Here is a 27,799-nt window from a genome sequence, read left to right on the forward strand (position 1 = left end):
TTAATGCTATAAGAGAAATGCAATCTGGTCAGCAGCATACACTCAAATTCTGATCCCAGTCAGCAACGCTGTCTCCTACTGGACCAGGTCTGGATACAAGTTTGAGTAAATAAAAGCAGGCCTCAATTAGAAGCCGGGTCTGTTTCGAGGTTATTAATGTTTTCGATCCGAATTGCTGCTTGGCTGCATGTTCTTAATGAAATGCTGATTTATGTTTGGAAACATGTCGCTGTGTTTGCTGACAGCACTCGCTGCCTGTTCACACCTTTTCTTTTTTCTAAACCCAGCTCGTCTGGACGGAGCTGTTTGAGCCTGACCATTAAGAGCTCGGACTGACCCAAGGAAAGAGCTGGAGCCTGTATGGCTACAGTCTGTGGCTGGAGCAACACATTTATTTATAAGTTTAATCGCTAGTAAACTTAAATGAATGTGTGCTACAGATCTGGATCTTTCTCTCTATAACTCTTTTAAACAGTAATAATGAGTTGGTTATATTATATTTTTCCATCTTTGCTGAGCATAAGATTTGTTCAGAGTTAAATAAAAGCATCTCCCATATAGAGAAATACCCCACTATATTGACACCTATCTGCATCTGGACATAGGCTTATGCAGTTGCGTCGCTAGGAGTGCAAAACATCCGGGGCTTTAGCTCCGCAGACAGCGTTGCCTCAGTTACCTTGAAAAGTAATCTGATTACTGATTACTCCTTTAAACTCATTTGAAGCCTGATAGTACTTTGTCACCAGCACAGAGTGTACAACAACCTTAATAAACTCAAAACAATGACTGTATTTCCAGCTAGAAAACGGGCGTCTCTCCCCTCCATTGTTGTTTGTGTTTGTGTTGCTGCTTTCAACTTAGTTTGTGAAGGGAAGGAAGGCCAATCGCCCTATAGGCCTGCTGAGTAAAGTTTACGATAAAGATATTATAGTCTGTAATAAGACCTGTGTGCATAGGCTATTAGAGCAGGTAGAACATTCTCAATTATAATTTATTACCGCACATCATTTTCGCGGGGTTTCATTGTTACATTTTTGGTGCTTATTTGTAAATTTACTTGTAAGTTAATCATTATATAGTTGCATTATATAGCCTGGTTAGCACCATGGGCAAACACAAACTGGAGTTCCCACCTCCGTCAAACAGCAAGCGGAGCTGTTCAAGGTGCTGAAGTGACGCGACTCTGACTGTGTACCAGAGAAAGCCAAGGAACAATGTCTGCATCCTGAGCACCGTATACGCAGGTGTGGACACCTTTTGTGGGGCGAAGGCAAAACCAGAGTCTGTGATGTACTACAACAACACCAAGTACAGCGAGGATGTTCCGGACCAGATGGCGAGGGCGTAATCCCTCAAAGGCTGTACCCGAAGATGGCCAGTGTCCTCTCTAACATCCTCGACCTGGCTGGGATCAATGCCCGCATCTTATTCAAGGAGCAGCAGCAGTAGGAGAGCCCGGAGGAGAGTCCTGCAGCAGCTGTCAGAGGAGCTGAGGGCAGAATACATGGAGGGGAAACAGGCCGCAACAAGCGGCACAAGGTGGGCAGCAGCGGAAGCAGCCACCGCAACAGCAGCAGACACGGAAGCAGTGCCGATCCTAAAGAGCTGCAAACGAAACCAAACGTCGGACACTTGAAATGCCACAAGCCCGTGTGTGGTAACTGTGTGAGGAGAGCGGAGGTAGTCTGTCGAGACTGTGACCAGGGATTACAACAGCTTTGTTTTTGTTTTAGATCAGCTCGTTTCCAGCTTTTTCGATTTTTTTTTATTATGTATATTTTATATATTATATATGAGTTATATAAATCAAATATTTTATAATCAAATAAGTTATTTGTAATTGTTAACTGAGTTTTCTCTATTAAAATCTTATGTAAATATATGCAATGATTATGGTTGACTATGTGCGATTATTGATAAATGTAGCTATAACTAAACTTGATAAAATGTACATTTTGTTGTTATTTCGTTTGAAAAAAAAAATACAATGACACAATGAATGCATTCATCACTCGGTTGGGTATTTACATTAGAGATTAGAGAGTTTAAAATCCAGCGGTCCAAATGAGTTTACAGCTTGTAGTTCTATAGCCCCAGATGCCCAGGTGTAACGACGCGCCTGATGTGCTGCTCTCGTATGAAGGGTTGCTGACGCAACTGAGAAAGAAGTAGCTTAGATCGAGAATATGAACAAAACAGTTTTACAAACAGTTTAGTTTCCAAGTTACAAATAATGATCAGCATTTTATCAGATTAATGTCAATGATGGAGGAAAGAAAAGACAGCGCTCAGACAAACATACTGAAGTTCATTGCTCATTTTGCAAACATTCAGACCAAGACACCAAATCACAATACATGTCATTCAGGCATTCAGGGCTGTGTGGTTTGTCCCGTTTGTCTTAGTGGTGTTGCCGTACCCTACTGTCCGATTGGCGAATATGCTCAACCAATTATATTCAGGGATACACTGGTGATTGGCATGCCCCAGGCCCGCCCCCTTGCTGACATGACATGATGCAGGATGAAATGTAGCTCGTGAGTGCATGGAAAAGCTCTGGGGGGGCGGGGAATTGCGTGCGAGGATGTTTGATTTGTGCGCGCGGATGTTTGATTTGCGCGCGCGAATGTTTTATTGCGCGTGCGATTTATGGCAGTATTCTATGCCCATAGGCTTTTGTCACGCAAGTGTCCAAGCAGCAAGTTTGGTTGTTGAGGAAAGTTGGGGACGTTGTGGGAGGGACATAGGCAACAATGACAGGCAACGACGATATGTGTGGGAGGGACATAGGCAACAATGACAGGCAACGACGATATGTGTAGAGACAGCAATAGAAACTGATATTGAGAGTTGAGAGATTTGTGACATTTAGCGTGTTTGGAGTATATAGTTAGTGTGTTATGAAGTGTTTGGTGTAGTGTGTTTAGTGTGTAGTGGAGTCGGTTTTTTGTTCAATGAGTCAAAACAATGAGGAGACTGCTGAATGTGCAGCAGGCAGTGCAGCTCTTCATTCAGCTGGAAGGAGCTCAGGCAGACCTGAGCATTGCCTGCATTTAAATGTAAATTACATATAACTTTGTAATTTTTTTAAATGAATGCACATATTTAGCAAACAATTTGCATTGCATTGCATTATAAGTAATAAAAAATGGTTTGTTAAACATATTTGTGGTTTTCAGAGTAAAAAGAATGTAACTAAATATCCCGGACGTCCCACCTTCAAACACAGCCTCATTTAACCATCCATGAAAAAGCTACTTAACCTCCCACTTTTCTATGGGAATACATACTTCCTACAGGCACTGCACTAGTATACAGAAAAGATCTCAAAATATTCATGTTATTTCTTTCATCACTCTCACACAGCTTTGAAAAGCAGTCTCCTTGTCTTTGATTGAAGATGTTCGATGCTGCTTAAACTTCTGAGCTAATTCCTGTCTCTTCTTCCACCATCAGTGGTGCGAAATGACAGAATGAAGAAGAAGAAGGAAGAGAAGAGGCAGGGGGAGGCAGAGGTCTACGTCCTATCAGCAGAAACAGAGCAGATGATCGAGCAAGTTCGCCGGGCCCATCAGGACACATTTCCTTCCCTCTGTCAGCTTGGAAAGTACACCACGGTACATACACCACATACAAACATTTTCAGATCAGATCAGTATACTCTAAATAACTCACAACTATAACTAACCACTTTGAATGTGAAGATATAGTTAAAGGAAAAAAGGAGTTTTCTTCAGCTTAACAGAATAAAACTTTCTCTACCTGCAGAGCAACAGCTCTGAGCAGCGTGTCGCTCTGGATGTCAGTCTTTGGGACAAGTTCAGTGAATTGTCCACTAAATGCATCATTAAGACAGTGGAGTTCGCCAAGCAGCTGCCTGGCTTCACAACGTTAACCATTGCTGATCAGATCACCCTGCTCAAAGCGGCCTGCCTCGATATACTGGTGAGTTTATCACATTTGTCACACTGCACTAAACATTTCATCAACAAAGACAAAGGTACCATGGGAAAAAGCACAGCAGAATAAATTTACCCATGTTGATTCCATTTTGTCCACTTCAAACTCTTTTTTCATAGATTCTAAGGATCTGCACTCGGTACACACCAGATCAGGACACCATGACCTTCTCCGATGGTTTGACTTTGAACCGCACACAGATGCACAATGCTGGGTTTGGACCTCTCACAGACCTGGTGTTCTCCTTCGCCAACCAGCTGCTCCCACTGGCGATGGATGATGCAGAGACAGGATTGCTTAGTGCCATCTGTCTGCTCTGTGGAGGTACTGCACTTGATTTCCAAGGAATGTGAGATGAGATAATCATTCAAAGAAAATTGAAGTTCAACCGAAAATCAAAAACACGTGTTTAAGAGATACTGGCTATAGAGATGTCTGCCTTTTCTCTAATATAACCAGAACTAGATGGTCCTCGGCTTGTGGTTGTCTAAGAAAGAAAAATAAATACATTTGAGAAACTCAACAGCAACCTTTCTTTTCAGAACTCATAACCTGGTTACAAGAGATAATCCACAGACATTTTAGTGGGCAGTTTCATGAATGAACTATTTCCTTGGGCGAGAGGCTTGCTTACTAAGCTAGCCAATGTTACAGCTCACCTGAGGAGGATGCCATTTGTGTTTACATCTCGCATTATCACATGCGCAAGCCTCTCCTCCATGAGTAGATGCACACTTCCTACTGCACTGTGATAAGTGTAGTCGATTAAAAAGAAAGTGATTGCGCATAATACTGCCCACAACAAAGTCTGTGGATTATCTTGAGAAACCAGGTCATGATTTCTGGAAAGGAAGTGTCCTGTTCTGTGTAGTTAATCTCATAGTTGATGAATGTGAAATAAAACTTGTGGCACTGGTTGTGTGTTGTGTGTGCAGACCGTCAGGATCTGGAGGAATCAGAGAAGGTGGATGTCCTACAGGAGCCAATTGTTGAAGCCTTGAAGGTTTGGCATATGAGTGTTTTTACATTGCAATATTGTTAGTGACGTTGAAATTTGACTTAAGGAGACTGTTTGTACTACAACTAACAATGTAGAAAAGGGAGACCAATAAGAATTGCAGGTGCACTTGTATTGCTGCTCAACTCATGTTAAAAGAAGCCCTTTTTAGATAGAAAAGGCATCACATTTGCTCCACGGTAAGGGTGGCAATGTGCCGGCCTGTCTTTCTAAAACCGAGGCGTAATATTCCACCTTTTCCAAAAGCCGCCTCTGAGATAGGTATAAATATGTGACGTGACATGAAGCTCGAAGTTGGACTGTGAACAGTGACATAGAATTTGTCTTCAAAATAAGAGCTTTACATTGCACCTCATAGGAGTTAAGAACTGGGTTCTTAGCGGGGGGCTTTTAATTTGAAAGTAGCGACCGTCCTGAGCTTGCCAACACAACAACAAGCTAACACAACTAAATAGCTACAGAGACCGAGGAGACGCTGCATCTCCTGGATCTCTGCGGCTGTCCAGTTGCTCATCTTGACGTCCGCTGATTAAGTGATGGACTGACTGCTGTGATCAGCTGTTTCTTGGTTTTAAAACTCCCTGGCTGTGGGTCGCATTTCCGCCTCGTTTTAAGATAGCAGGCGAGGCAGAAAATCGGTGGAACAAAACAGACCCCCAATTTGCCGCCCTCTGTCTAAAACTGCCAAAAGGATGGGCAAATTGGCGGCTTGGTGCTCTGTCTAAAAATGGCTAGAGATTTTTAACATGCCACTTACAACATGTAACACGGGGGCGCCCTATAGCTCATAAGGGACAAACTTAAGCAGTCAATACAGAACATATCCCTCCCCCTTTACTTTTGATGTTCCCTTAACGAAAGTAAAATATTTAACTACATCTGTAGTCTCTCCTAAAAGTCTTTGTTTCAAATGTAATTCACTTTTAACAAACATGTAATGGCTGTAGAACCTTTGCCTGAACTATGGAGAGAGGGTGGACAACCTCAATTCGGACTGTACCCAAAGGGGATTATTCTGTCCCAGTGTAATGAGTTAGTCACAAGACTGTCTATCAGGAGGTTGTCTGTTTCTTCTGGGGCAAGTACGACCTGTAGGTAAGTCAATCATATTGTCTCTTAGTGAAGGTTGCAGGAGGTCTGGATTAGGAGTGATGCCTGGGGTAGGCACCTGAGCAGATTTAGGTGCGCCTGGAGCACGGTCCATTTCAGGAGGTTGCCTCTGGTGTTCTTCCGGTTATGGATGTTTCCCCTGGTAGGCCTCCAGCTCCAGGAAAAAAAAAGGCAGAGGTGTGTCATTGCCAGAACCGAGAGTGGACTAGTTGATCGACGTGTCTTCTCCAGCTGAAATGATCACTGGTTTCTACTGTACATAACACAGGACCTGTCTTTGCAACAGCAGTTGTAGGTATCCACTTTACACCTCTGGTATAATTCTGGGCAAGCACCTTAACTCCAGCTGTGAATCTCTGGAATTTTGCTTTTGAGCACTTTTCCATTTGAGCTTTCTGTTGAAGGTGCACAACCTCTTTTGTCTTTTGGGGTCTCAGGAGGTCATGTTGAGTGTGGCGCTGTCTCTTGAGCATAGACGAGGCACAACTCACGTTTGTTATCATATGTGGTGTGACAGAAAAGCAGTGCGATGCCGGTTGAGAGACTGTGTTCCTTGAGAGGACTTGAGAGCTTGCTTCATGGTTTGTACAAATCTTTCAGCGAGGGTGATATGGGGTAGACTTGATATGCTGACTACCATTCTCTTCCATGAATGTCTTGAACTCTTCGTAACAAGCTGTTGTGTTAGGCCAAAACGGCTGAAGATAGACCTTAGCTCCTCAATGGTTCTCTCTGAGGAGGTGCTTTTCATAATCGCAACTTGTGGACATTTGCTATGAGCATCGACTACCACTGAGAACATGTGGTTCTCCAGTGGTCCAGCAAAGTCGATGTGGATTCTTTGCCGTAGCTCTTCAGGCCAGTCCCACGGATTTAATGGTGCCAGCTGTGGGAGGTTTTCTGGCAGGCAGAACAGGACTTTGCTTTCTCCTCTATAGCTGCATCCAGGCCCGGCCACCAGAAAGAGCTGCGTGCAATTTCTTTCATCTGCACCACACCACAGTGTGCTCAGCAAACATTTTCTCTCAGGGGCGGTGGAATGATGACACGATAGCCCCATAATAAGCATCCAGACTAGACTGAAAGCTCATTTTGTCTCACCAGGTAAGGCTTCAAGCTTGGTGTCATCTCTCCTCCTCTCCCAAGAGAGATGATATCCATAACCTCTGACAGGACCGGGTCAGCGTGTGTGTGTTTCTGCACATGCGTCGAGGTTACTGGAGCAGGCGTTACTTCCTTGAAGTACAAGATCTCAGCTTGTGTGGGCTCAGGGTGTGTGATGGGAAGCCCTGAGAGCCCATTAGCATTCTGGTGGTGATCTGACCACCTATACTGATGTCATACTGGCGGGGCGGACAACAACAGTGCCCATCGCTGCATACAGCTGGCTGCCAGTGTGAGGATCAAAGATGGAGGTTAGAGGTCGATGGTCTGTCTAGTGTTAATTTTCTGCTGTAGAGATACTGATGGAATTTCTTGACTCCAAACAATATAGACAGTGCCTCCGGCTCAATCTGTGCATAATTGTTTTGCTCAGTGTCCTCAATGCAAAGATGATTGGTCTCTCTTCTCCTGATGGCATGATGTGAGACACAACTGCGACCACCCCATAAGGGTGCCAGCTGAAGTGGCAGTGTGGGGTCAAAGTGGGCAAGGGTCTCTGATTTGGAGAGGGCCATCTTCACATCTTTGAAAGATGTCTCACATTTGTCTGTCCACTTCCATGTCTTTGTTTTGTTAAAGGTGACATATTATGCTCATTTCTGCTTCCTGACATGGTTCCCTGATGTCTAAATGGAATTTTAGTAACATGCTTTGGTCGAAAAAGCTTAAGGATTGAGCACAGCAAGGTTCTTGAAACACCAATTTCACAGCCCTGCTCCAGGTGGCCGGTTTCAGTGCCTCTCCCTTTAAATGTTAATGAGCTACTATGTACACCGCCCAAAAATGTATTTGCGCCACCCACCTCTCCCTGCCTGCAGAACACGTGAGGGCGGCATTGTGTGACCATGGCAACGGCTGAGTTACCGGAATCAATTGCCGCCAGACAACAAACTGCGGTGCAACCGTACATGTTCGAGCTGGAGTCCGACCCAGAGGCTCCAGAAGAAGTTCAGCAGCCAAGAATGAACATGGATGTTTCTCAGTGGTTAGTAGTTCACTTTTTTTTTTTTTTTTTTACCTCGACATTACTTGTTACTTGTTACTGTATAGACAAACAAAAGTTTTACGGGCTTAGTAGCCGTCTGCCCCGCGCTGTTACAGATAACAACCCCCTTCTCCTGCCTCGAGTGTTTACATAACAAAGCTTAGCCAAACCTCGACTGGCGTTTACTGCTCTGCAGTTGCAGTAACGCGGATGCAATTTAGCAATTGCCGTTACAGGAGAAAAGCGTAACCCCGTATTATTATTTACCTGTATGTGGCCAGGTAAGTCAATTGAGACCCTGCTCTTATTTGCAGTGACGACTTGTAATTAGCTAGCAATTTCCAACAACTGTAGTTTTTAATAAGCCACAGTTGCCTCCCGTCACCTCTCTACCAGCAGTATTGTTTTTGAACCGGTTCCAACAGTTTATAAACTTTAAATATTACAAAGGAAACAACGCAACATGATTGATTGGCTATGTAGTTTCCAATGAATAATATAAATTCTGCTTAAAAACAGGTGTTCCTGTGGCAATTGTGAACAAGTACCTACAGAGCCCGAGAATATCTGCTGTATGGAAATACCACAGGTAAGTGTGAACACTGGGCAAATAAGGTTGTTATTTTGCAGTCTCTTTTCTTGAATTCTTTGTCACTCACTTACCTTTCATAACTTCTAGGTTACACGAAGATTAAGTTACATCAGCTTCCTGAGCAACCATCATGCATGCTGGACCATCCTAGCCTAGAACCTGTCTGCCTGAATGTGTTTTCACTGCAGAATGCACTGAACATTTATCGGGCAGACTACGGACCTTTACGTCTGAGGGGAATAGTGCAGTAAGCTTTTTAGGCCCATAAATATTATTAATTTATTGCAAAAGTGTTATGAAGTACATAACTGCTTCCTCTGTCTTACATTGCTTATAGGTTATCTTTACTATCTTTTACTTGGTAACATGAAAACTACATATCAAACAATGAAAACACACAGAACAGTTGGGAGAGATGTTTTATTGCAAGAAACAGTTGTAGACATACAAAATTAATATCTAAAGTGGAACAGTTAAACTTGCCAGTTGCTATGGATGTGAACATTCAGTGCTGACTTTCTACTGAATTGTGTCCAGTCAATATAAATACCTAGCCTACAGAAGCTTTGTAAGCTGGTGCTGGTGCTTTCTGGGGCGAAGAGTGAGAGCTGTGCTGCCTGCCTGTGTGGTGCTCAGGATTCATGCAGAGTTCCCTGACGCTGAAGGACAGTATGTTAGGTTCAGTCCTGTCCTTGATTGAACCTTGGCACATAACTGGCTATAACGTCCAGGGTCTTTCATACTGAGCCGAGAGGTCTTCAGGGATTGTAAGTTTCAGCACCTCGTTCACATATGAGACAGGGAAAACCTTCTTGAAGATCAGGTCCAACAGTGCATCAACGTAGTCTGCAGTGCAATAAACAAAAAATAATGTTTACAAGAGAAATGCACTAGAACAAAAAAGCCTTGTGCTGCAGTGTTGTCAAGTGTCTCTTCGTAATTCTCCTAATTTATACATTCTCCTTATTTATTATTTTGAAAACCATCAAAAAAATAATTCAGGGTTTTTTTGTGTTTATTTTCAACCTTTTGTGTTATTGCCTGTGTGTCCATCTTTATTTTTTATTTGTGGGTTTCAAATAAAAGATTGTAAAACTGTTGGAATGTTGGCTCTGCTTTCACAGGCTTTGCAGTTCATTCTCCATGCTTAGATTTGGGGAAGTTGACTGTACAGAAGCTCTCCACCTGTAGATGTTGCCTGTGGTCGGTCAGTATTTTCATTGTAATGCAGGGCAGCCAGGTAGAGTCTTGGGTGGAAAAACAGTACTTTAAAAATCATAGTATACACACTAAACTACTATCAACTAAACAGATAGTGATGTTTTATGTTCGCCAATCCATATTCATAACAGAGTAAAACAAAACTACATATTAGAGTAAAATAGTGACTAACATTACATCATATGCTTTTGTTCAACAAACCTGTGCTTCTTAAGTGAGGCCGGAGAGTTCTCATGGAAAGCTGTGTGCCAACCGTGCATTTCACTGGTTGGTCTGTCTGGCAGGCAACATGATGCACTACAGACTGCTGTACAGATGTGCTTGGCTAAACACAAAAGGAAGGAATATGTTATGTGTCTCTTTTCTCATGTTACATGAAACAAAGCTATGTAGACAGAAATGATGATTAAAACAATCAATTTGATAAGGCAAATTCTGGCAAATCATAATCCGAGCAAACCCATGCAAATCCCTCATTTCACATTAGATTAAGTAAGTGAGCAGTACATATTGGCAAGGCAACTTTTCTGTGTCTAACGCTAACCCTTCATATAACTAACATTAATCGTAGCACAGCAGACAAGTAACCCCTGTCTCTGGCTCCAAAGAAAAGTAATGATAGCTTGACTGCAAATAAAGTTTTGGTACTGTCAGATCGGGTGTCTCGTACCAGCAGCTAACACTATTTACGTGTATACGAACACAAAAGAAGTCGTTCGACTGCCAAGGTGCTCCTCGGCATCTAACACACTGTCCTTTAGCCTTTAGCACAACATGCTAATTGACGTAACGTAGCTCACTGGCCGTGAATAACAGAGCATTTCATACCGTCCTCTCTGCATGTTCACGGCGGAACATTAGCTCACCGTCTGCGAACAACTGAGACAATTTCACACTGTCTGATCGGCTGTGAGCATGTGGAGGAGACGGTTTCCCATGCGTGTTCATGTCGGAACAGTAGCTGTAACAACTTAGTGGTTCACCGGCCGGTTAGAAGCGATCAATATCCTAATTAATTTTCTCAATTCACTGTCATGTTTTAAAAGAGTGCTGATATGATAAATTAAGGTTTGGTAACATTAACATTACTGTGAATCCTAAGACCAGTAAGCCCAATGTTGTAACGTTAGCTCAGCCTCTTATTTACATCACTGGTTAGCGTTAGCTCATGTGCTAAACAACCAAAGTAACACAAACTACACTGTTTTTAAAAATACTTACAGTTTTTTCTTCTGTGGCGTTGTCACAGACAGTGGGTATTGATCCAACAATCTCATTGCCAGTCCAGCCTGATATTGACCCTGGTTGCTGAAACAGTCCGGTGTGAAGTGATTGCCACAGACAACGATTTTGCTCACTGAAGCTGGGAGTTTGCCTGAAAAATAAAATTTAGCCACTTCACTCTGATATCCTCTTTGGTATGGAGGCGATGTAGGGAAATATGAGTATCCATGCATCCGACGACAGAGCATGAGTGCTTGGCTTTCGGGTTGTACACGGTTGCGGTCAGGCTGTCGCATACAAGTGAAGCAAGAAAATGGCGGATCCTCCTTCAGGTAGCCAGTGTAATATGGGAGGAGCTATCCAGCGTGAGGGTGGGAGTATTAAAATCACCCATACTGTTACGTAACAGTACGGGTGAAATCCAAATGGCTCATTTAGAGACACATTTCCTGACTCAGCCAGTTTACAAAACATTGACTTAGTGGTGGTAAATCACTCTTAAGGGGTCGGGAGGCACTCCAGGTATGCACATATACATAGTAAAGCAACGAAAAAGTGAGTTTTGCATAATATGTCCCTTTTAAACAGCTCATGCAGCAGCTTCAGTTTATTGGCAAGGTTAGGCACAAATCTTGCATAGTATGTCAGCAAACCAAGGAATGACCTTAACTGACTCACATTTTTCAGGGACGGAGCCTCCACCATAGCCTTCACCTTTGATGGTGCCTTGTGGAGACCTGTGTTGTCGATCACATGTCCCAGATACTCAACAGATTGTTGGAAAAACTCATACGTGGTTTTCCTGACCCTCAGACCATATTCCTCCAGTCTTTGTAGTGTTTCATCCAGATTCTTCAAGTGCGACTGCTCATCTGGTCCTGTGATGAGCAGGTCAGCCAGGTAGCACTGGACTCCTGAAAGTCCGCTTAGGATCTGGTCCATGGCTCTTTGGAAAAGTGCCGGAGCAGATGTGATCCCAAACGGGAGCCTACGATACCTGTACAGGCCTTTGTGTGTCACTATGGTCAACAGCTCCTATGATTCTGGATCCCCATGCATCTTGAGATATGCTTGAGATAATTCTTTCTTAATAACTTCTAACTACTTCTGTCCTCCAGCCAAACCTGAAAAGGGTCATCAATGAGGGTTAATGGATACGGTTCTACAGTTAAGACAGGGTTTGCAGTGACTTTAAAATTACCACAGATTCTTGGAGCCCCATCTTTTTTTATGACCAGGACAATGGGTGTAGCCCATTCACTTGTGCTCACAGGTTCCAAGACTCCACTCTTCACTAGTTTGTCTAGTTCTGCCCCGATGTTTGGTTTGATGGCATACGGGACAGGTATAGCTTTTAGGCACTTTGGTGTGGTTCCTGGTTTGATCCGCTTAACCACCATGTCTTTCATGCTGCCAAGTTCTCCATCGAAAACTTTGGGGTGCTTTTTTAAGATCACCTGTAGAGGGCTTGTGTCTCTATCCATAACCACAAATACTTCTAGCCAGTTCAGTCCGATCTTTTTTATCCACCGGCAACCTGGCAGAGACCGACGATTTCCTTGAATGATGTACAGGTGAAGATTCTTTTTCTGTTCATTGTGTTCCACTGTCACATCCACAACTCCTAACACTGGAACAGGCTCGCCAGTGTATGTCCTTAACTTCAGCTTAGTCTCTCGAAGAGCAAGGTGTTTCAGTTTCTCCTTGTAAACAGCTTCTGATACCATGGATACACATGTACCAGTATCCACCTGCATCCACACTGCTTCGTTCTCCAGTAGAGCTGTGACCCAATATCCATTATCATCATCATCATCCTTGACAGATAATACATGCACTGTTTCTTCATCATCAGACTCATAGTTGCTCAGTTCATCCTGTTCATGTTCCATCTTATTCACGTTTCTTCCTATTTCTGTGGAAACCAATTCTTTTTCTCTCAGCATGCTGTTTGTGTGTCTGAGTCTTTTTGTTTTTACAGGCATGCTTAATGTGGTCTTTCTTACCACAGTTTCTGCAGTCTAAGTCCTTACACCAACACTCTGGTGCCTGGTGCCCAGTTTTTCCACAACAGTAGCAAGTTTGGCCAGTTCCTGCCTTGTTCTTGGACGCAATGGACAACTTATGCACTTGAGTTGATGCACTAAGCTGCTGTGCTTCTCTGGCAGCCATCTGCATGGATGTACTGATCTCTATGGCTTTTTCCAGTCTCAGGTTAGCCTCAGTCAGTAGTCATTTCTGAATAGCCTCACTGTGCAGTAGGCTGAATGTTTTCCCTCCCATAACACTTAAAAATGTTGGCACCAGAAAATCGTCCTTAATCTTGTTAGCCAGGACAAAATATTCAAACCTCTCGGTGTATGAACTCCATTGTTCTGTGTTTTCTGCAAATGGTCCTATATTTCTGACCAGAGCAGCCATTTTCAAACAACAGTCTTTATCTTCCTCTGAGTTCAGCAATTAGCCTTATCCTCATGCAGATTTCTCCTGTTAGTCATTATCCTCGCTGTTTCATTTGACTTACTGCACTTATGTCCTCTTTTCTTTTTTTGTAGTGCCAGCACAGTCCTCCTCTTAACAGTTGACTTCAGTCTCCTTTCTGCTGCGGAGAGTGCTTCTCCCCCACAGTCGCATTGTCCACCGTAATGGCGCAGTCCCATCCACGCTGCAGCAATTAGCCTGTACCTCCGCTCCGTTTACCGCAACGTTGCACCGTACACAAACCAGACTTTCTACCAAAAATAACAAATGTGAGGCTGCATTACCTCGTCGCCAGTTTCGTTGCATACAATTACTGTTTTGTACTACAACTATTAATGAAGAAACAGGAGACCAAGAAGAATTGCAGGTGCACTTGTATTGCTGCTCAACTCAGGAAGAGATTTTTAACACATCATTTACAACAGGTAACACAGAGGGGCATCCTGTACCTCATGAGGGACAAACATAAGCAGTCAATACATAACATAAAGTACAGTAGGTAACGAAAGGCCTCAGTTGATAAAATGTTACACTTATATATTTCTGCTGATATATATTTGTCCTACTGTCAACAAATTCCATGGGAGAAGCCAAACCAAGAATTAATTGATCCATTCTCTGAGTACTTTTTGACTTCCCTACCCTGTCTGTGGCTCTGTGGCTTAGGCCCATGTATACATACTGAACATAAGAAACAGAGTACAAATATATGGAACGACCATCTTTGAACAGAGGGGGTGGCCTACAACATAACTGATCACCCATCTACAATACAGTACTGAGTTCTCTCCCCAGACTGCTTAACAGGCATTCACACCTGAGCTCACCTAGCCCAGGCAACGTGCATGAAGGCCAGTTGGGTCAGTGACCCAAAAGTGGCCCTTACGACTCAAAAACTCAAAGCTCACACATGTCCTGTAACAACTCTTTAATTTGATATTCTGGTGTAAGTTTAATACATGTTCTAACACACCTTGACACTGAGTGCAACCCCCCCCCCCCAGGAGATAAGATTTGTGGACCGCTAGCTTACGTAGTTTTAGCATCCTCAGAAATGACCGCACAACAACTACACAACTAACACAAATAGGTCCAAGTATAAATCACCATCAAAAAGCCACAAATAATGCTCAGAACAGCACCAAACTTCAGCGACATTTGAAACAGGGTCCTAGTACATATTTCGAGGCATCAGACATTTGATCGTTGCCGGCTTAGTCAGAAAAGATAAACAAATCTCACCACCAGAGAAGCCTTCTTGTTGTGGGGAAGCCCTGTGAGTCGATTACCGAGTGCAGTAGAGTCCCGCAGTAATGATATTCACTGAGCTGCGGAACTGTACTGCACTCGGTAATCGACTCACAGGGCTTCCCCACAATGATATCACATGTTTGATGCCTTGAAATATGTGCTGGGACCCTGTTTCTAATGTTGCTGAAGTTTGGTGCTGTTCTGAGCATTATTTGTGGCTTTTTGATGGCGATTTATACTTGGATCCATTTACTGCAGTGTATTGCTGTTGTGTGGTCGTTTCTGAGGATGCTAAAACTACGTAAGCTAGCGGTCCGCAAACTTTATCTCTCGGGGGGGGGTCGTACTTGGTGTCAAAGTGTGTTAGACCATGGATTAAATTTACACCGGAATATCCCTTTAAGGACATCTCAAATAGTTTACAACTCCCCTCCGGTTAGTGAGAACAGAAGAAGCCTCTTGGATGAGAGGTGAAACATCTTGAAGAAATGGAAACACATCAAGTTGCCTCTAACACAGCACTTACCCCTAAATTCTCCCAGGAATGTGTCCGGTCCAGCTCCGCTCCATCACGACTCTGCCACAGCAGCAGTGTATATATATTAACTTCCACTGGCTCCGCTGCATTGCGCAACAATTCAGCTGAATTCAGCACAGAGAAGACAGGAAGTCACACACAAAAACAACTACATAACATCCAGTTAATTTTCATAATGAAACAATCAATGTTGACAGCAGCATTGAAATTTCAAAAAAGAGAAAAAAACAAGCACTTCTAATCCTTTCGTTGGGAGCACTTCCTGTTGTGTTTATAACACATACCTATAACTGCGGTTGCCAGTGATTATGTAGTTATCATGGGAACTCCCCGGTCTCGCAGCTTCAGCTGTCCAGTGATGGATGGAAAAACTAATCGGAGCTGTTCTGCAATGGACATGCATCCAGTGGAATTTTAGAGTTAGAATTAAAAAGTGAAATTGGATCACTGAAAATATTAAGCAACAATACAAATATATGATTCCATTTTTTAAAGCTGGTTATTATTGTTTTTAAGTTAAGTTTTCTGTTAATTCACATTTGATATTCTACTGCCTTAGTCAACATAAATTGCAGGGTGTGTGATAATGATAATGTAGGGACATGTGTGCCTCACTGATGTGTTCTTAATATTTTTTGGACAATGGAGCTCTGTTGCAGAAGATCAAGCTTGGAAAAGCACACAATACTTGTTAGCAGATCAGTTGATTGTTTTTGGTTCTTCATGGGAGTTTTTGAAAATAATCTTTTGGATAAAGTACAAATATTCTTCCATGTGTCTTTTATTGCACAGCAATATAATCATTAAGAGTTAAATAAAGCTGAATTGTCATATAAAACACCTAAATCAAACTTTATTTTAAAAAATGTGAATCAGCAAAGCAAAAAAGTTTACAAAATAGAAATTAAAGCATCACTGGTTATACTTCTCCATGCCTTCATGTGTGTGCACAGATCTATGTGAGGAGGAGGAGACCCAATAAACCCTGTATGTTCCCCAAGATACTGATGAAGATTACTGACCTCAGGAGCATCAGTGTGAAGGGTAAGACACACATACATATACACACACACACTGGCAGCTGGTGATAATTTAATCAGGTAAGGTAATGGCACAGAGGGCTTCTGCTTACACACAAGCAATGTTGTTAGGGTGATTCCCAACACCCACATTGGCAGTGTATACAAGTAGTCAGGACATGTTTCTTGTAACTGCCACATTACATAAGTCCCTGCTAAGATGACAAACACGCCATCATGGATAGTCCCATCCCTCATGTTAAAACTGTGCATGACACAAAAATACAATTTGTTGGAATAATTAATTCTTTTTGTTATTACCACTTTGTTATTATCAATTTTACCCCGTTATTGTTATTTTTAGAAGATGTCAAATTTTTAAAACAGGTACACTTTTGTTACGTTGAGTTGTGTACTGATATCAAACCAGAGAATCCTCAAGTTTACTCAAGGTGATGGTGTGGCTCTTTTGGACGCCTGTCACTATACACTATGACTTTTTGGACAGGGCAGAAAGTGAGGAGCGAAATCAGCATGTTGCGACTTTCCAGTCCCTTAAAGTCGCTTGAGAGGTAGAATAGGTCCTGTATATTTGTGACACGCTGTTGCTGATCCAGAGAAGCACGCTGAGTCCAGGTAAGTTTCAACGGATTTAATAACAAACGAGACTTCAACGGCTTTCAATGTTACACACGCGCACAGATGGAAAAACGTGTACACTTATTATTTGCGTAATGTGTATCCAAATGAAAGAACAGAACAAAAGCGGTCAACAAAAATTACGGCTACCCCTCTTCCTCTCTCCATCCCCAGTGCAGGTGACCCAGCCCCTATTGTAACCTGCGCCTGTCATCTAAGGTGCCCACGTGACGCCCATGTGACGCCCATATCGCCATGACAACCAAACCAAAGCAAACTGAAACCCAAATTATCCCAAACCAAGTGTGGCTCCTACAACACCAGCCCCTAATTATTAAGTTAATCTAAATAATTACTCACATAGTAGGAGACATACATATGAAAGAGACTTTCAACAACAAAGCTCCACACTTAATGTTCATCAATAATCCATGCTTAAATCTTCTTTCTTCATGAATCATATCTCTATGACTCAAAAGTCCACAGTCTCATCAGTCAAAATCAAACAGTCAAAATCCAGCAAGGAGAGTCTAGTAACAGTCCAAACAAAGTCAAAGAAGTCACAACTGAAGCCAGCATGTCCTCAAATGGCTTCAGCCTCCTGCAGAAGGCAAACCTTTGTGATAGGCCGGTCCAGGCAGCTGCTCCGGGTTTTAATCCGCACCTGACGAACAAATCCTCTTCGGTCGGGGAAGGTCTGTATTACTCGTCCCACAGGCCAAGAGTTCCGAGGCGCCGTGCTGTCCATGATGATGACCAGGTCTCCCACGACAAGATTCCTCTTCACTCCTGTCCATTTCTGACGCTCCTGCAGTTGAGGCAAGTATTCCTTCACCCATCTCCTCCAAAACAGGTCAGACATATATTGAACCTGTTTCCACCTCCTATGTGCATAAATGTCTGAGGGTTCAAACACTCCTGGTGGCAATGTTGGTGAGGTCTTCAACAGTAGCAGGTGGTTTGGTGTCAGTGCTTCCAAGTCATTTGGATCCATGGAGGCTTTGGTGATTGGTCTGCTGTTCATTATGGCTTCAATCTCACAAAGCACTGTGTGAAGGCTCTCCTAATCCAAGTTTTGTACTTTCAAAGTTGAATTTAGAACCTTTCGAACAGATCGTATCAGCCGTTCCCAAGCTCCTCCATGATGTGAGCCTGCAGGTGGATTAAAGCTCCATTGAATTCCCTTTTGAAGCATTACATTGTGAATCTGCACCTGGTTCCACTGTTCGATGGCCTTCCTCAACTCTCGTTCAGCTCCTACGAAGTTCGTTCCATTATCAGAGCGCAGCTCCCGAACTTGTCCTCTCCTCGCAGTGAAGCGCCTGAGTGCATTGATAAAAGAGTCGGTGTCCAACGATGATGCAACCTCAATGTGTACTGCTCGGATGGCAAGGCAAGTAAACAGAACACCGTATCTCTTTACCATGCTCCTTCTACTCTTGACCTCAAAAGGTCCAAAGTAGTCAACTCCCACACGGGTGAATGGTGGTTCATCTGGAACGATTCTTTCACAAGGCAAATCTGCCATCTGCTGGTGAACTGGCAGAGCATTCAGGCGACGACAGGCGATACACTTCGCTAGCACTCTCCTGATAGCTGAGCCCACACCAGCTATCCAGTATCTCTCTCTCAACTTAGACAGCATATGGTTACGACCACCATGTCCCACTTCCTGATGTACATGTCTAAGTAAGAGCTCCGAGATATGAAGATCTTTTGCTAGGATTATAGGATGTTTCTCTTCCACAGGCATAGACAATCTACTGAGCCGACCACCAACTCTCAGGATTCCATCTTGCAGCTGTGGACAGAGCTTATGGAGGTGACTGGACTTCTTAACAGGTTGCCCTTTCCCCAGACTGATTAGCTCTTCAGGAAACCTCTTTCCCTGGCAGAACTTGATGATGGCTAGCTCAGCCTGGTCCAGGTCTGTCACTGTAAGACTCCTGTGCACCGCTGTCCTCTTAAAATCCTTCATCTGCCTCTCCACAGATGATGCCCGTTGTTCCTTGTTGATGTCGGACTGTGCAAAGGTCAGATGTAACTGTCTTCTTTTCTTTACACAGGACATGAGCCAGCTTTTAATCCTCAAGAGCCATGCCACAGATTTCTTTAGAGTTGTCCAGGAGGAAAAGTACTCAATCAAGCGAGTTACAGGTCCTTCGCTGGCCTGGACAACATTCACTGCAACTCTTTTGACCTCAGGGTCGCCAAGTGAAAGGTGATTGAGATCTTCCTGCTCGACAGGCCACTCGCTCTCTGGCTGCAAAAGAAAGTGAGGCCCTGACACCCATGTAGCATCTGTGATGAACACATCAACTTTCACTCCCCTGGAGGCTATATCTGCCGGATTGCTGCTGGTGTCCACATACCTCCATTGAGCAGAACAGGAAACCTTGAGGATTTGTGAGACCCGATTTGCAACAAAGATTTTGAACCGTGAAGTCTCGTTCCTGATGTATTTCAAAACAGATGTGCTGTCCGTCCAGAACACAGAGTCCAAAAGGTCCATCTGTAACTCTTTCCTCCACAGCGTGTCGATGCGGCTGGCCATAGTTGCAGCGATAAGCTCCATCCTGGGGATCGTAACACATTTCAAAGGCGCTACTCTGGCCTTTCCCATCACAAACGCACTGTGTACTGTGGACCGACTCAGGCACAGTGTCATCCCAGCCTATCCCTCTCCTGCACAGGTCTCTCAGCATCTTCTTTGCTGTTAAAACCACAGGGCTTTCCAAGGGGATCGTAGATGGAACTGACAGTCGAGAGGATTCCTCTTCTGGTAAGTGGTCTATCCTTCAGTACAATTTTGAACTTGAAGGAGTCCGATTTGATACTCCATTCCACACCCAGCACCCTCTCTACAGGTAGCGAGTCCAGCTCCATGTCCAACCCTTCTGCACCTTTTGCTCTGTGGTTCTCTGAGATGGCTTCCAGCACTCCAGTCCTATTACTCATCCATTTCGTGAGTGAAAATCCGCCTTTGGAACACAAGGAGACCAGGCTCCTGTAAAGCAACACTGCTTCCTTCTCTGTGGCTACTGACACAAGGCAATCATCCACATAAAAGCAGTGCAATAGCTTTTCCACTGTTTCCTCACTGTAATGATGCCCGTAGTCCTCTGTACACCTTCTCAGAGCGAAATTGGCACAACTGGGAGATGATGTTGCCCCAAACAAATGCACCTTCATCCGATGTTCAGTGGGTAGTTGACTCGAATCCCCCTTTGGCCACCAGAGGAATCTGAGGAGGTCTCTGTCATCAGGAGGGACGTGTACCTGATGGAACATGGATTCGATGTCAGCCATGATCACAACTGGTTCCCTCCTAAATCGGGTCACCACTCCAGTCAGCGAGCTGGTAAGATCAGGGCCCTGCAGAAGGTGAGCATTCAGCGATGTTCCTTGATATCTTGCTCCACAGTCAAACACAACTCTGATCTTTCGTTTGGTGGGATGGTAAACTCCATGGTGTGGTATGTACCATACTTTTCCATCGCCACGGTCCAGCTCCTCCTCAGGCACCTTCTCAGCATAACCTTTAGCCAGAATGTCATTTATAAACATGCTATATTCAGCGTGAAACATTAAGTCCCTCTGAAACCTTCTTTTCAAACAACACAAGCGCTGCTCAGCAATTCTCTTATTGTTTGGCATGCTGATGTCAATGTTCCTTAAAGGTAATGCAATCTGGTAATGCCCCTCCACCTGTTTTACTGAGCTGGTGACAAAATCCAGGAACCTTTGATCCTCTCTTGACATTGCGGGTTGCTCATCAATGCTGCTTTCGGGGAAGTCATTCTTATACTGTTGCTGCCAGAGGTCATCCAGGTTCACGACAGAAACTCTGTTGACAGTTATTTGTGGATGCTCCCAGTTAACAGTCTCTCCATTGTTTCCTGTCAGTGGACCATTAACCGTCCAGCCCAGCAAAGTTCGAATGGCATATGGTCCATCATCCACACTACACACGACTTCCAGTGGTTCCAGTGCTTTAGGAACATTGGTTCCTATAAGCAGCTCTATTCCTGCATAAATCTGGGGTAAGTGAATGTGTTTCAGATATGACCATTGCTTAATATCTCTTTCAGTAGGGATATTTCCTCTGTGCACCGGCATGGACTCCTGTGTGTAGGCTCTTGGCAGCTCAAGAAAATTGTCCCCCTCCAGTGCTGCAACCTCCAGTCCAGACACGATGTTACTGCTTACAACTTTCTCCTGGCCCATGGTTCGAAGGAGAATGCGGCCCTTCCTCCCTGTGAGGTGGAGCTTTTGCATTAAGCTCTCAGTGCAAAACACTGCAGTACTCCCCTGGTCCAAGAAAGCGTAAGCAATGACAATTCTGGTCCCTTTGTTAGATTTAATCTGGACCGGAACAATTGGCAGTTTGCAGTCCTGGTCTCCAGCCCCTGTAAGACCACTTGACACCAGTGTGTTGTCAACATGCAGCTCTGGCCTCCTCTCCGTCTGCTCAGAATCATTAACGGGTTCCTTGTGAAGTATAGTGGGATGTTTAAGGCTACACCTTGAACAGGAAATCCTTTTACGGCAATCTTTACTGATGTGCCCTGTACACAAGCAGCCGAAACAAATGCCATTTTCCTTCAAGAAGCCTATTTTCCTCTCATGAGGCATTCTTCCCATTTGTACACATACATCTAATGTGTGTTCTCCTCCACAGCAGATGCATGCTTTCCTTCCCGTTTGTTTAATTTGCTTTTCTTTCCTTGCAGACTGATGTTTGTTCTCCACGGGGCCTACAGTGGTAGCAAAGCTGCTCCCTTTGTTTCCAGGACGAAACTGTGGCTTGGGTCTGTTTATTCCTCTATTCATGGTTATTGGTTGAGAATCTTGTATGTTGCCAAACACCGGATCTGTCATGATTTTCACTTGCCTTTCAATGAAGTCAACAATGTCTGTGAACTTGGCTCTCCGGTTGTATCGTTCCTGCAGCTCACAGGCACGGTTTCTCCATTTATCTCTAAGTTTGTAGGGAAGTTTTTTAATGATGCTCAACATGTTGGAAGGCATATCCATATCCCAAAGATACTGCACATCCTCCATGGCATTGCAGCAGGCTCTGAGGAAGAGGCTGTAGTCCTGCAAGACCTTTACGTCTTCTGCTTTAATTGGAGGCCATGAGAGGGCTTTATCCATGTAAGCAGAGGCAACCCTTTGTTCGTTCCCGAACTGCTCCTTTAATAAAGCTCTTGCTTTTGCATATCCTCGTTCTGGATTCATGTGTTGACAGCTTCTTACGAGCTCCTTTGCATGACCTTTTGTGTGTTGTTCCAGAAAGTACAAACGATCGCAGCTGTTAGTTGTGTTCCTCTCAACCCCATTCTCAAAAGCTTTGATGAATGTGTGATATTGCAATGGATCACCGTCATAAATTGGAATCTCTCTCTTAGGTAGAGATGAGAGGCATTGCTGTTGCATTAGCAATGTTGTTATTTCGTTTTGCTTCCTCATGATGCCAAGAACGTCATTTCTGGTTTTCAGATCCACTGTGTTAAATTCTTGTTGTCCACGTGAATCTTGTGTGTTGAATGGATCCATATGAAATTGCATTTGGTTTTGTTCATATGAAGTTGTATTTGTTTCATTTTGTTTAGGAATGAATTCATCTGCATTGATATTGAGTAACTGTTTAGATTGTGCCTTTTCAAAATATGATTTCATTCCATCTGAGACCTTTGATGTCCTTTTTCCACTTGTTGTGCCTTTTATCTTAAGAATTTCAAGTTTTGCCATTTTTTCTGCAATTTCAGTGTCCAGTTGCAGCTCTTCTCTCCTTTTGCGCAGGCGTTGCTCCTCTTCTTCCAAAGCATGTTTTTCCTTTAATAATTTGTGCCTCATGGTTAAAGCTGCCAACTCAGCTTCCGCCTTTGAACGTGCAGAAGAAGTTGAAGAGCATTTTGACTGTGATGTTTTGTGGCTTCCAACATTTGAAACACTGTCATTTGGGTTAATGTCATCCTCCATTTGATTTGTGTCCTTCGTTTCCACAGAGTGCAATGGAATTTCTGGTAAATCCTGTTGCTCCTGAGAAATATGTTGTTCGGTATCAGCAATCCATTTCTGAGTGTCCTTTTGAAAGGTATTGCAATAATTCATGATACTTGAAAACCATTCCTTTTGTTTAATGAGTTCATCCTCAGGGAGTAGAGGCAACAGTTGATTGTGTGCGGTTGTGGCATTTTCACACAGTGAGTTTAAATTCCCCAAACACTGTTTCACTTCAGACACATTTTCCCTTTGTTTCATGAGCTCTTTCACTCTTGGTATCAAGCCTTTAATTTTATCAACATCATGTTTGCGATCATTTTGCAGTTTTTCAATTTTATTCACCAGAGCCTTTTCAGTGAGTTTCCTCACCCTTTTCCCAGACTCCATGTCAGAGCACGAGGCAGCGTCATTTGTTTGACTCATTTTGACCCCTTTTCATTCAGTTTTCAGTGAACCGTTGCATTTAAAACCATCCACAATGCACAATCCACAATCCACATATCAAAACAATCCATCTCAACACAGCAGCATCAGCGTTCCTCCTTGAAACATCATAAAGCTTCACATTCACAAGCGACAAAGTGCAGACGTCATTCAGAGCCCAGAGCAACCGTAAAGCACAGACAACGCATATCCGACCAGCATTCCTTCATTCAAATGTTCCAACACGGAGACACTTCGACATTGATGCAATCCGGATTCCTTCTTCACACACATACATACACAGGTAAGCTTACCTGTCCTCCATGACAAATGTATGGCGCGGCGCTTTGTCTTACTTTGTTTGGCACCGCTGCACTTACTGGGCGTCTCACAGATTCCTTTGCGCTGCGAGCGATCACTTTCGTTGATGCCTTTTTGTTGACAAATGTTGCGACTTTCCAGTCCCTTAAAGTCGCTTGAGAGGTAGAATAGGTCCTGTATATTTGTGACACGCTGTTGCTGATCCAGAGAAGCACGCTGAGTCCAGGTAAGTTTCAACGGATTTAATAACAAACGAGACTTCAACGGCTTTCAATGTTACACACGCGCACAGATGGAAAAACGTGTACACTTATTATTTGCGTAATGTGTATCCAAATGAAAGAACAGAACAAAAGCGGTCAACAAAAATTACGGCTACCCCTCTTCCTCTCTCCATCCCCAGTGCAGGTGACCCAGCCCCTATTGTAACCTGCGCCTGTCATCTAAGGTGCCCACGTGACGCCCATGTGACGCCCATATCGCCATGACAACCAAACCAAAGCAAACTGAAACCCAAATTATCCCAAACCAAGTGTGGCTCCTACACAGCAAATGAGAATAAAACCTTTAAAACAATACCTTGTCCATTTTTGCCTGTATCATATCAGACAGACTTTTATCAGAAATGGCAGGTGTTTCATTATGTGTTCACTACCAGTGAAGCGAGACAAGGTAAAATTTGACCACAGGATAAGAAGGACGAATTGAGCAAAGCAGGGTTCTTTAAACTCCAGTTTCAGAGTTTCACTAGGTGGCCGATTTGAGTGCCTTTCCCTTTAAATACTAATGAGCTACTGCATGTGCCGCCCAAAGACGGTATTTGCACCACCCACCTCTTCCTGCCTTGCGGAAGACAGGAGGACAGCATCCTGTGACCATGGCAATGGTTGAGTTTGTGGGAGGAATGGCTGCCGGACAACAGACTGCAGTGGAACCGTACATGTTCGAGCCGGAGTCTGACCAAGAACAAGAAGAGGCTCCAGAATAAAGTCAGCAGCCAAGAATGAACATGGATGTTTCTCAGTGGTTAGTTGTTAACTTTCTTACCTCAACATTAGTTTTGTTACTGCATAGACTAACAAAAGTTTTATGGGCTTACTGGCCGGTTACCCCATGTTGTTACAGATAGCATCCCCCTTCTCCTTCCTTGAGTGTTTACATAATAAAGCTTAGCCATACCCTGGCTGGCGTTTACTGGTGTTCCGTTGCAGTAACGTGGATGCAATTTAGCAATTGCCATTACTAGAGAAAAATGTAACCCTATATATATATATATAGGTAAGTCAATTGAGAACCTGCTCTTATTTGCAGTGATGACCTGTAATTAGCTACTTCCAGCAATTTTAAACAACTGTAGTTTACAATAAGCCACAGCTGCCCCCCATCACCTCTCTACCAGCAGTGTTGATTTTTAACCAGTTACAGTGGTTCATAAACTTTAAATAAATATTACAAAAGAAACAACATGACATGATTGATTAGCTATCATAATTTCCAATGAATAATACAAATTCTGCTTTAAAACAGGTATTCCTGTGGCAGATGTGAACAAATGCCTACATAACCTGAGAATATCTGCTGTATGGAAATAACCACAATGAGGTGTGAACACTGGGCAAACATGGTCGTCATTATGCACTATATCTTTTTTCTAATCTATTGTCACTCACTTACCTTTCATAATTTCCAGGTTACACGAAGACTGCAGCAGCTTCCTGAGCCACCATCATGCATGGTGGACCGTCCTGGCCTGAAACCTGCCTGACTGAATGTATTTGCACTGCAGAATGCACTGAACATTTATCGGGCAAACTATGGTCCTTTCTGTCTGAGGAGAATTGTGCAGTCAACTTTTAGTCACATAAAGACTGTAGCGACCCTGCAGTAATGTTCTGCTATAATGTCAAATGTTCTGTGAGTTAATGACAGGTTTGGGATTGAATGAGTAGGAAGGAGGGCAGGGTGCAAGTGTGACGGAATGAGGGCTGTGCAAATGCGAGTGTGCATGCAGGTGCGTGGGAGCGAGCCTGTGAGCAGCGCGAAGGACTTAGTGAGAAAGTTATGGCTTACTTTGTGTTTTGGTTGTTTTGGCGTGGTTACAGCCGCCAATAACCTGTACTGTTACAGCAATAAATGTTGGTTTGCTGAATAACACTTCGTCATCTTTCCAACACATCCTGCGGATGCAACATTTGGTGTCAGAAGTGAAACATCGGAGTGTTCCATGCTAATATGGATGGCTTAGCCATCCATCTTACAGCCTGCAGACATGGCAGCACGGCAAGACCAGACCGGCGCTCATCTGAAAGTCAAGGAACAGGTGATGGACATTTTTTATGCTGGTACATTTGGGCGTGAAGGGGAGTTTGGCTGTGCTTCAGAGCACGAGGCTCGCCTAAAACAAATGGCCAGGGAGCTAGCTGCTGCTGCCAGCCTTGACTCTTCGAGCTCGGAGGTGCACACCGGGAGTGGCACACGGCCGGATGTAAACAAAGACTGCGGCCACCAGTGTGACCAGCTCCAAGTGAAAATGCCAAAATACTCCGGTAAGGCAGACTGGGAAGCCTTCCATGCTCAATTTGAACTGTTAACGTGGGCTGCAGGCTGGTCTTAGGACAGTAAGGCGCTCCAGCTGGCCCTATGCCTTACAGAAAAGGCATTAACATGTTTACTGCTGCTCAGCCCAGCTGAAAGAGCTAACTATGGGGCTTTAATTGGGGCTCTACAGCAGAGGTTTGGACAATGCAGCCAGCCTGGAGCCCTGCGTTCAGAACTGTTGAGCAGGCAGAGACAGTCCGGTGAGCTGCTCCGTGTATTAGCTAATGACACTGAAACCCTGGCGAGGAAATCATACGCTCACGTGCCCTCTGAAGTGCAGAACAAACTATCCAGGAACCAGTTCATCTGGGCCATAACCCCTAGGGAGCTGTGCATCCAGACACAACTGACGCACCCCCACATCCTGCAGGAGGCACTGGAGCTGGCCTTGGAGAGAGACCATGCTGGGGGCAGCCTTGTTGTGAGAACTGTGGTACAGGAGGGCCCGGGCCAAGAGAAGACGGCATGGGCGGCTGAGTAGACTGAACAAATCCCTGCTGTGCCACTGCACAGCAGCATCCATCCTCGTCAAGGCCCTCCTGTGTGTTGGGTGTGTGGCCAGGCTGGCCATATCAGCATGCGGTGCCCCAAGCATGCTGATGTTCAGGGGCTCTGTATAAATGGGATGATGCAGACCCCTCCCCATGTCCCACCCTGCCTTGTCTCCGGTGGACAGAGCCCAGCTGCATGTATGGGGGAGCGGGGGTCCACTCCCCCCAGAAGCAGGGACTGCATGCACAGCCCTTGTTGACACTGGCCCCACTGCTACACTGTTGAGAGCGGACCTGATTCGGGACTGGACTTCCAGCGGGCTGCCCGCTGTGTGTTAGACCTGGAGAGGAACACACTGGCCTTTCCAGGGGGTCCCACAGATGAAATGGTCGCCTGTCGCCAAGGGACTGTTTGCAAAGTTTGAGGCTCTCTGGGTGAAGGATGGAGTGCTCCAGAGAGCCTGGGAAGAGCCAGCTACAAGGGAGGAGCGGTGGCAGGTGTTGGTGCTAAAGGCCTCTTATGGCACTATGGGAGCAGGACACTTTGGGGTCTCAAAAACCCTTTGTTGACTCTAGCAAAGTTTCTAATAGGGTCAGCTCAGGAAAGATGTTGAGGACTTCTGCCACCATTGTGACCTCTGTACAGCGCACAAAGGTCCCCCACATCAGTCTCGCGCCCAGCTTCAGCAGCTGGCGGTGGCAGCCCCTATGGGGAGTGAGGTGGTAGAAGTAATGGGCCCGTTCCTTCGCAC

The 27,799-nt window shown here is 44.3% G+C and overlaps 1 protein-coding gene and 1 long non-coding RNA gene across 9 annotated transcripts in view; one reads left to right on the forward strand and one right to left on the reverse strand.

Annotated features, from left to right (window-relative positions):
* Positions 1-27,799, forward strand: part of rarab (retinoic acid receptor, alpha b) — a 69,176-nt gene that overhangs the window by 36,457 nt on the left and 4,920 nt on the right. For 6 of the 8 annotated variants that reach the window (XM_037088635.1, XM_037088636.1, XM_037088637.1 and 3 more), the window contains 5 exons: positions 3,460-3,620; positions 3,772-3,948; positions 4,083-4,287; positions 4,899-4,966; positions 16,501-16,591. In XM_037088635.1, the coding sequence (XP_036944530.1) occupies positions 3,460-3,620; positions 3,772-3,948; positions 4,083-4,287; positions 4,899-4,966; positions 16,501-16,591 (702 nt within the window). Of the gene's footprint in view, positions 1-3,459; positions 3,621-3,771; positions 3,949-4,082; positions 4,288-4,898; positions 4,967-16,500; positions 16,592-17,074; positions 17,203-24,815; positions 24,985-25,485; positions 25,561-25,648; positions 25,730-27,799 lie in introns of those variants that run through there. The other 2 variants (XR_005072820.1, XM_037088640.1) reach the window with 2 other exon arrangements.
* LOC119013799 lies at positions 15,409-24,907 on the reverse strand. Its single transcript, XR_005072822.1, has 3 exons — positions 24,792-24,907; positions 15,832-15,933; positions 15,409-15,651 (listed from the first exon to the last, which is right to left on the reverse strand). It is a non-coding gene; the product is annotated as an uncharacterized LOC119013799 (long non-coding RNA).

This window comes from Acanthopagrus latus, chromosome 23 (genome assembly GCF_904848185.1).
Source record: "Acanthopagrus latus isolate v.2019 chromosome 23, fAcaLat1.1, whole genome shotgun sequence".
Taxonomy (NCBI): Eukaryota; Metazoa; Chordata; class Actinopteri; order Spariformes; family Sparidae; genus Acanthopagrus; species Acanthopagrus latus.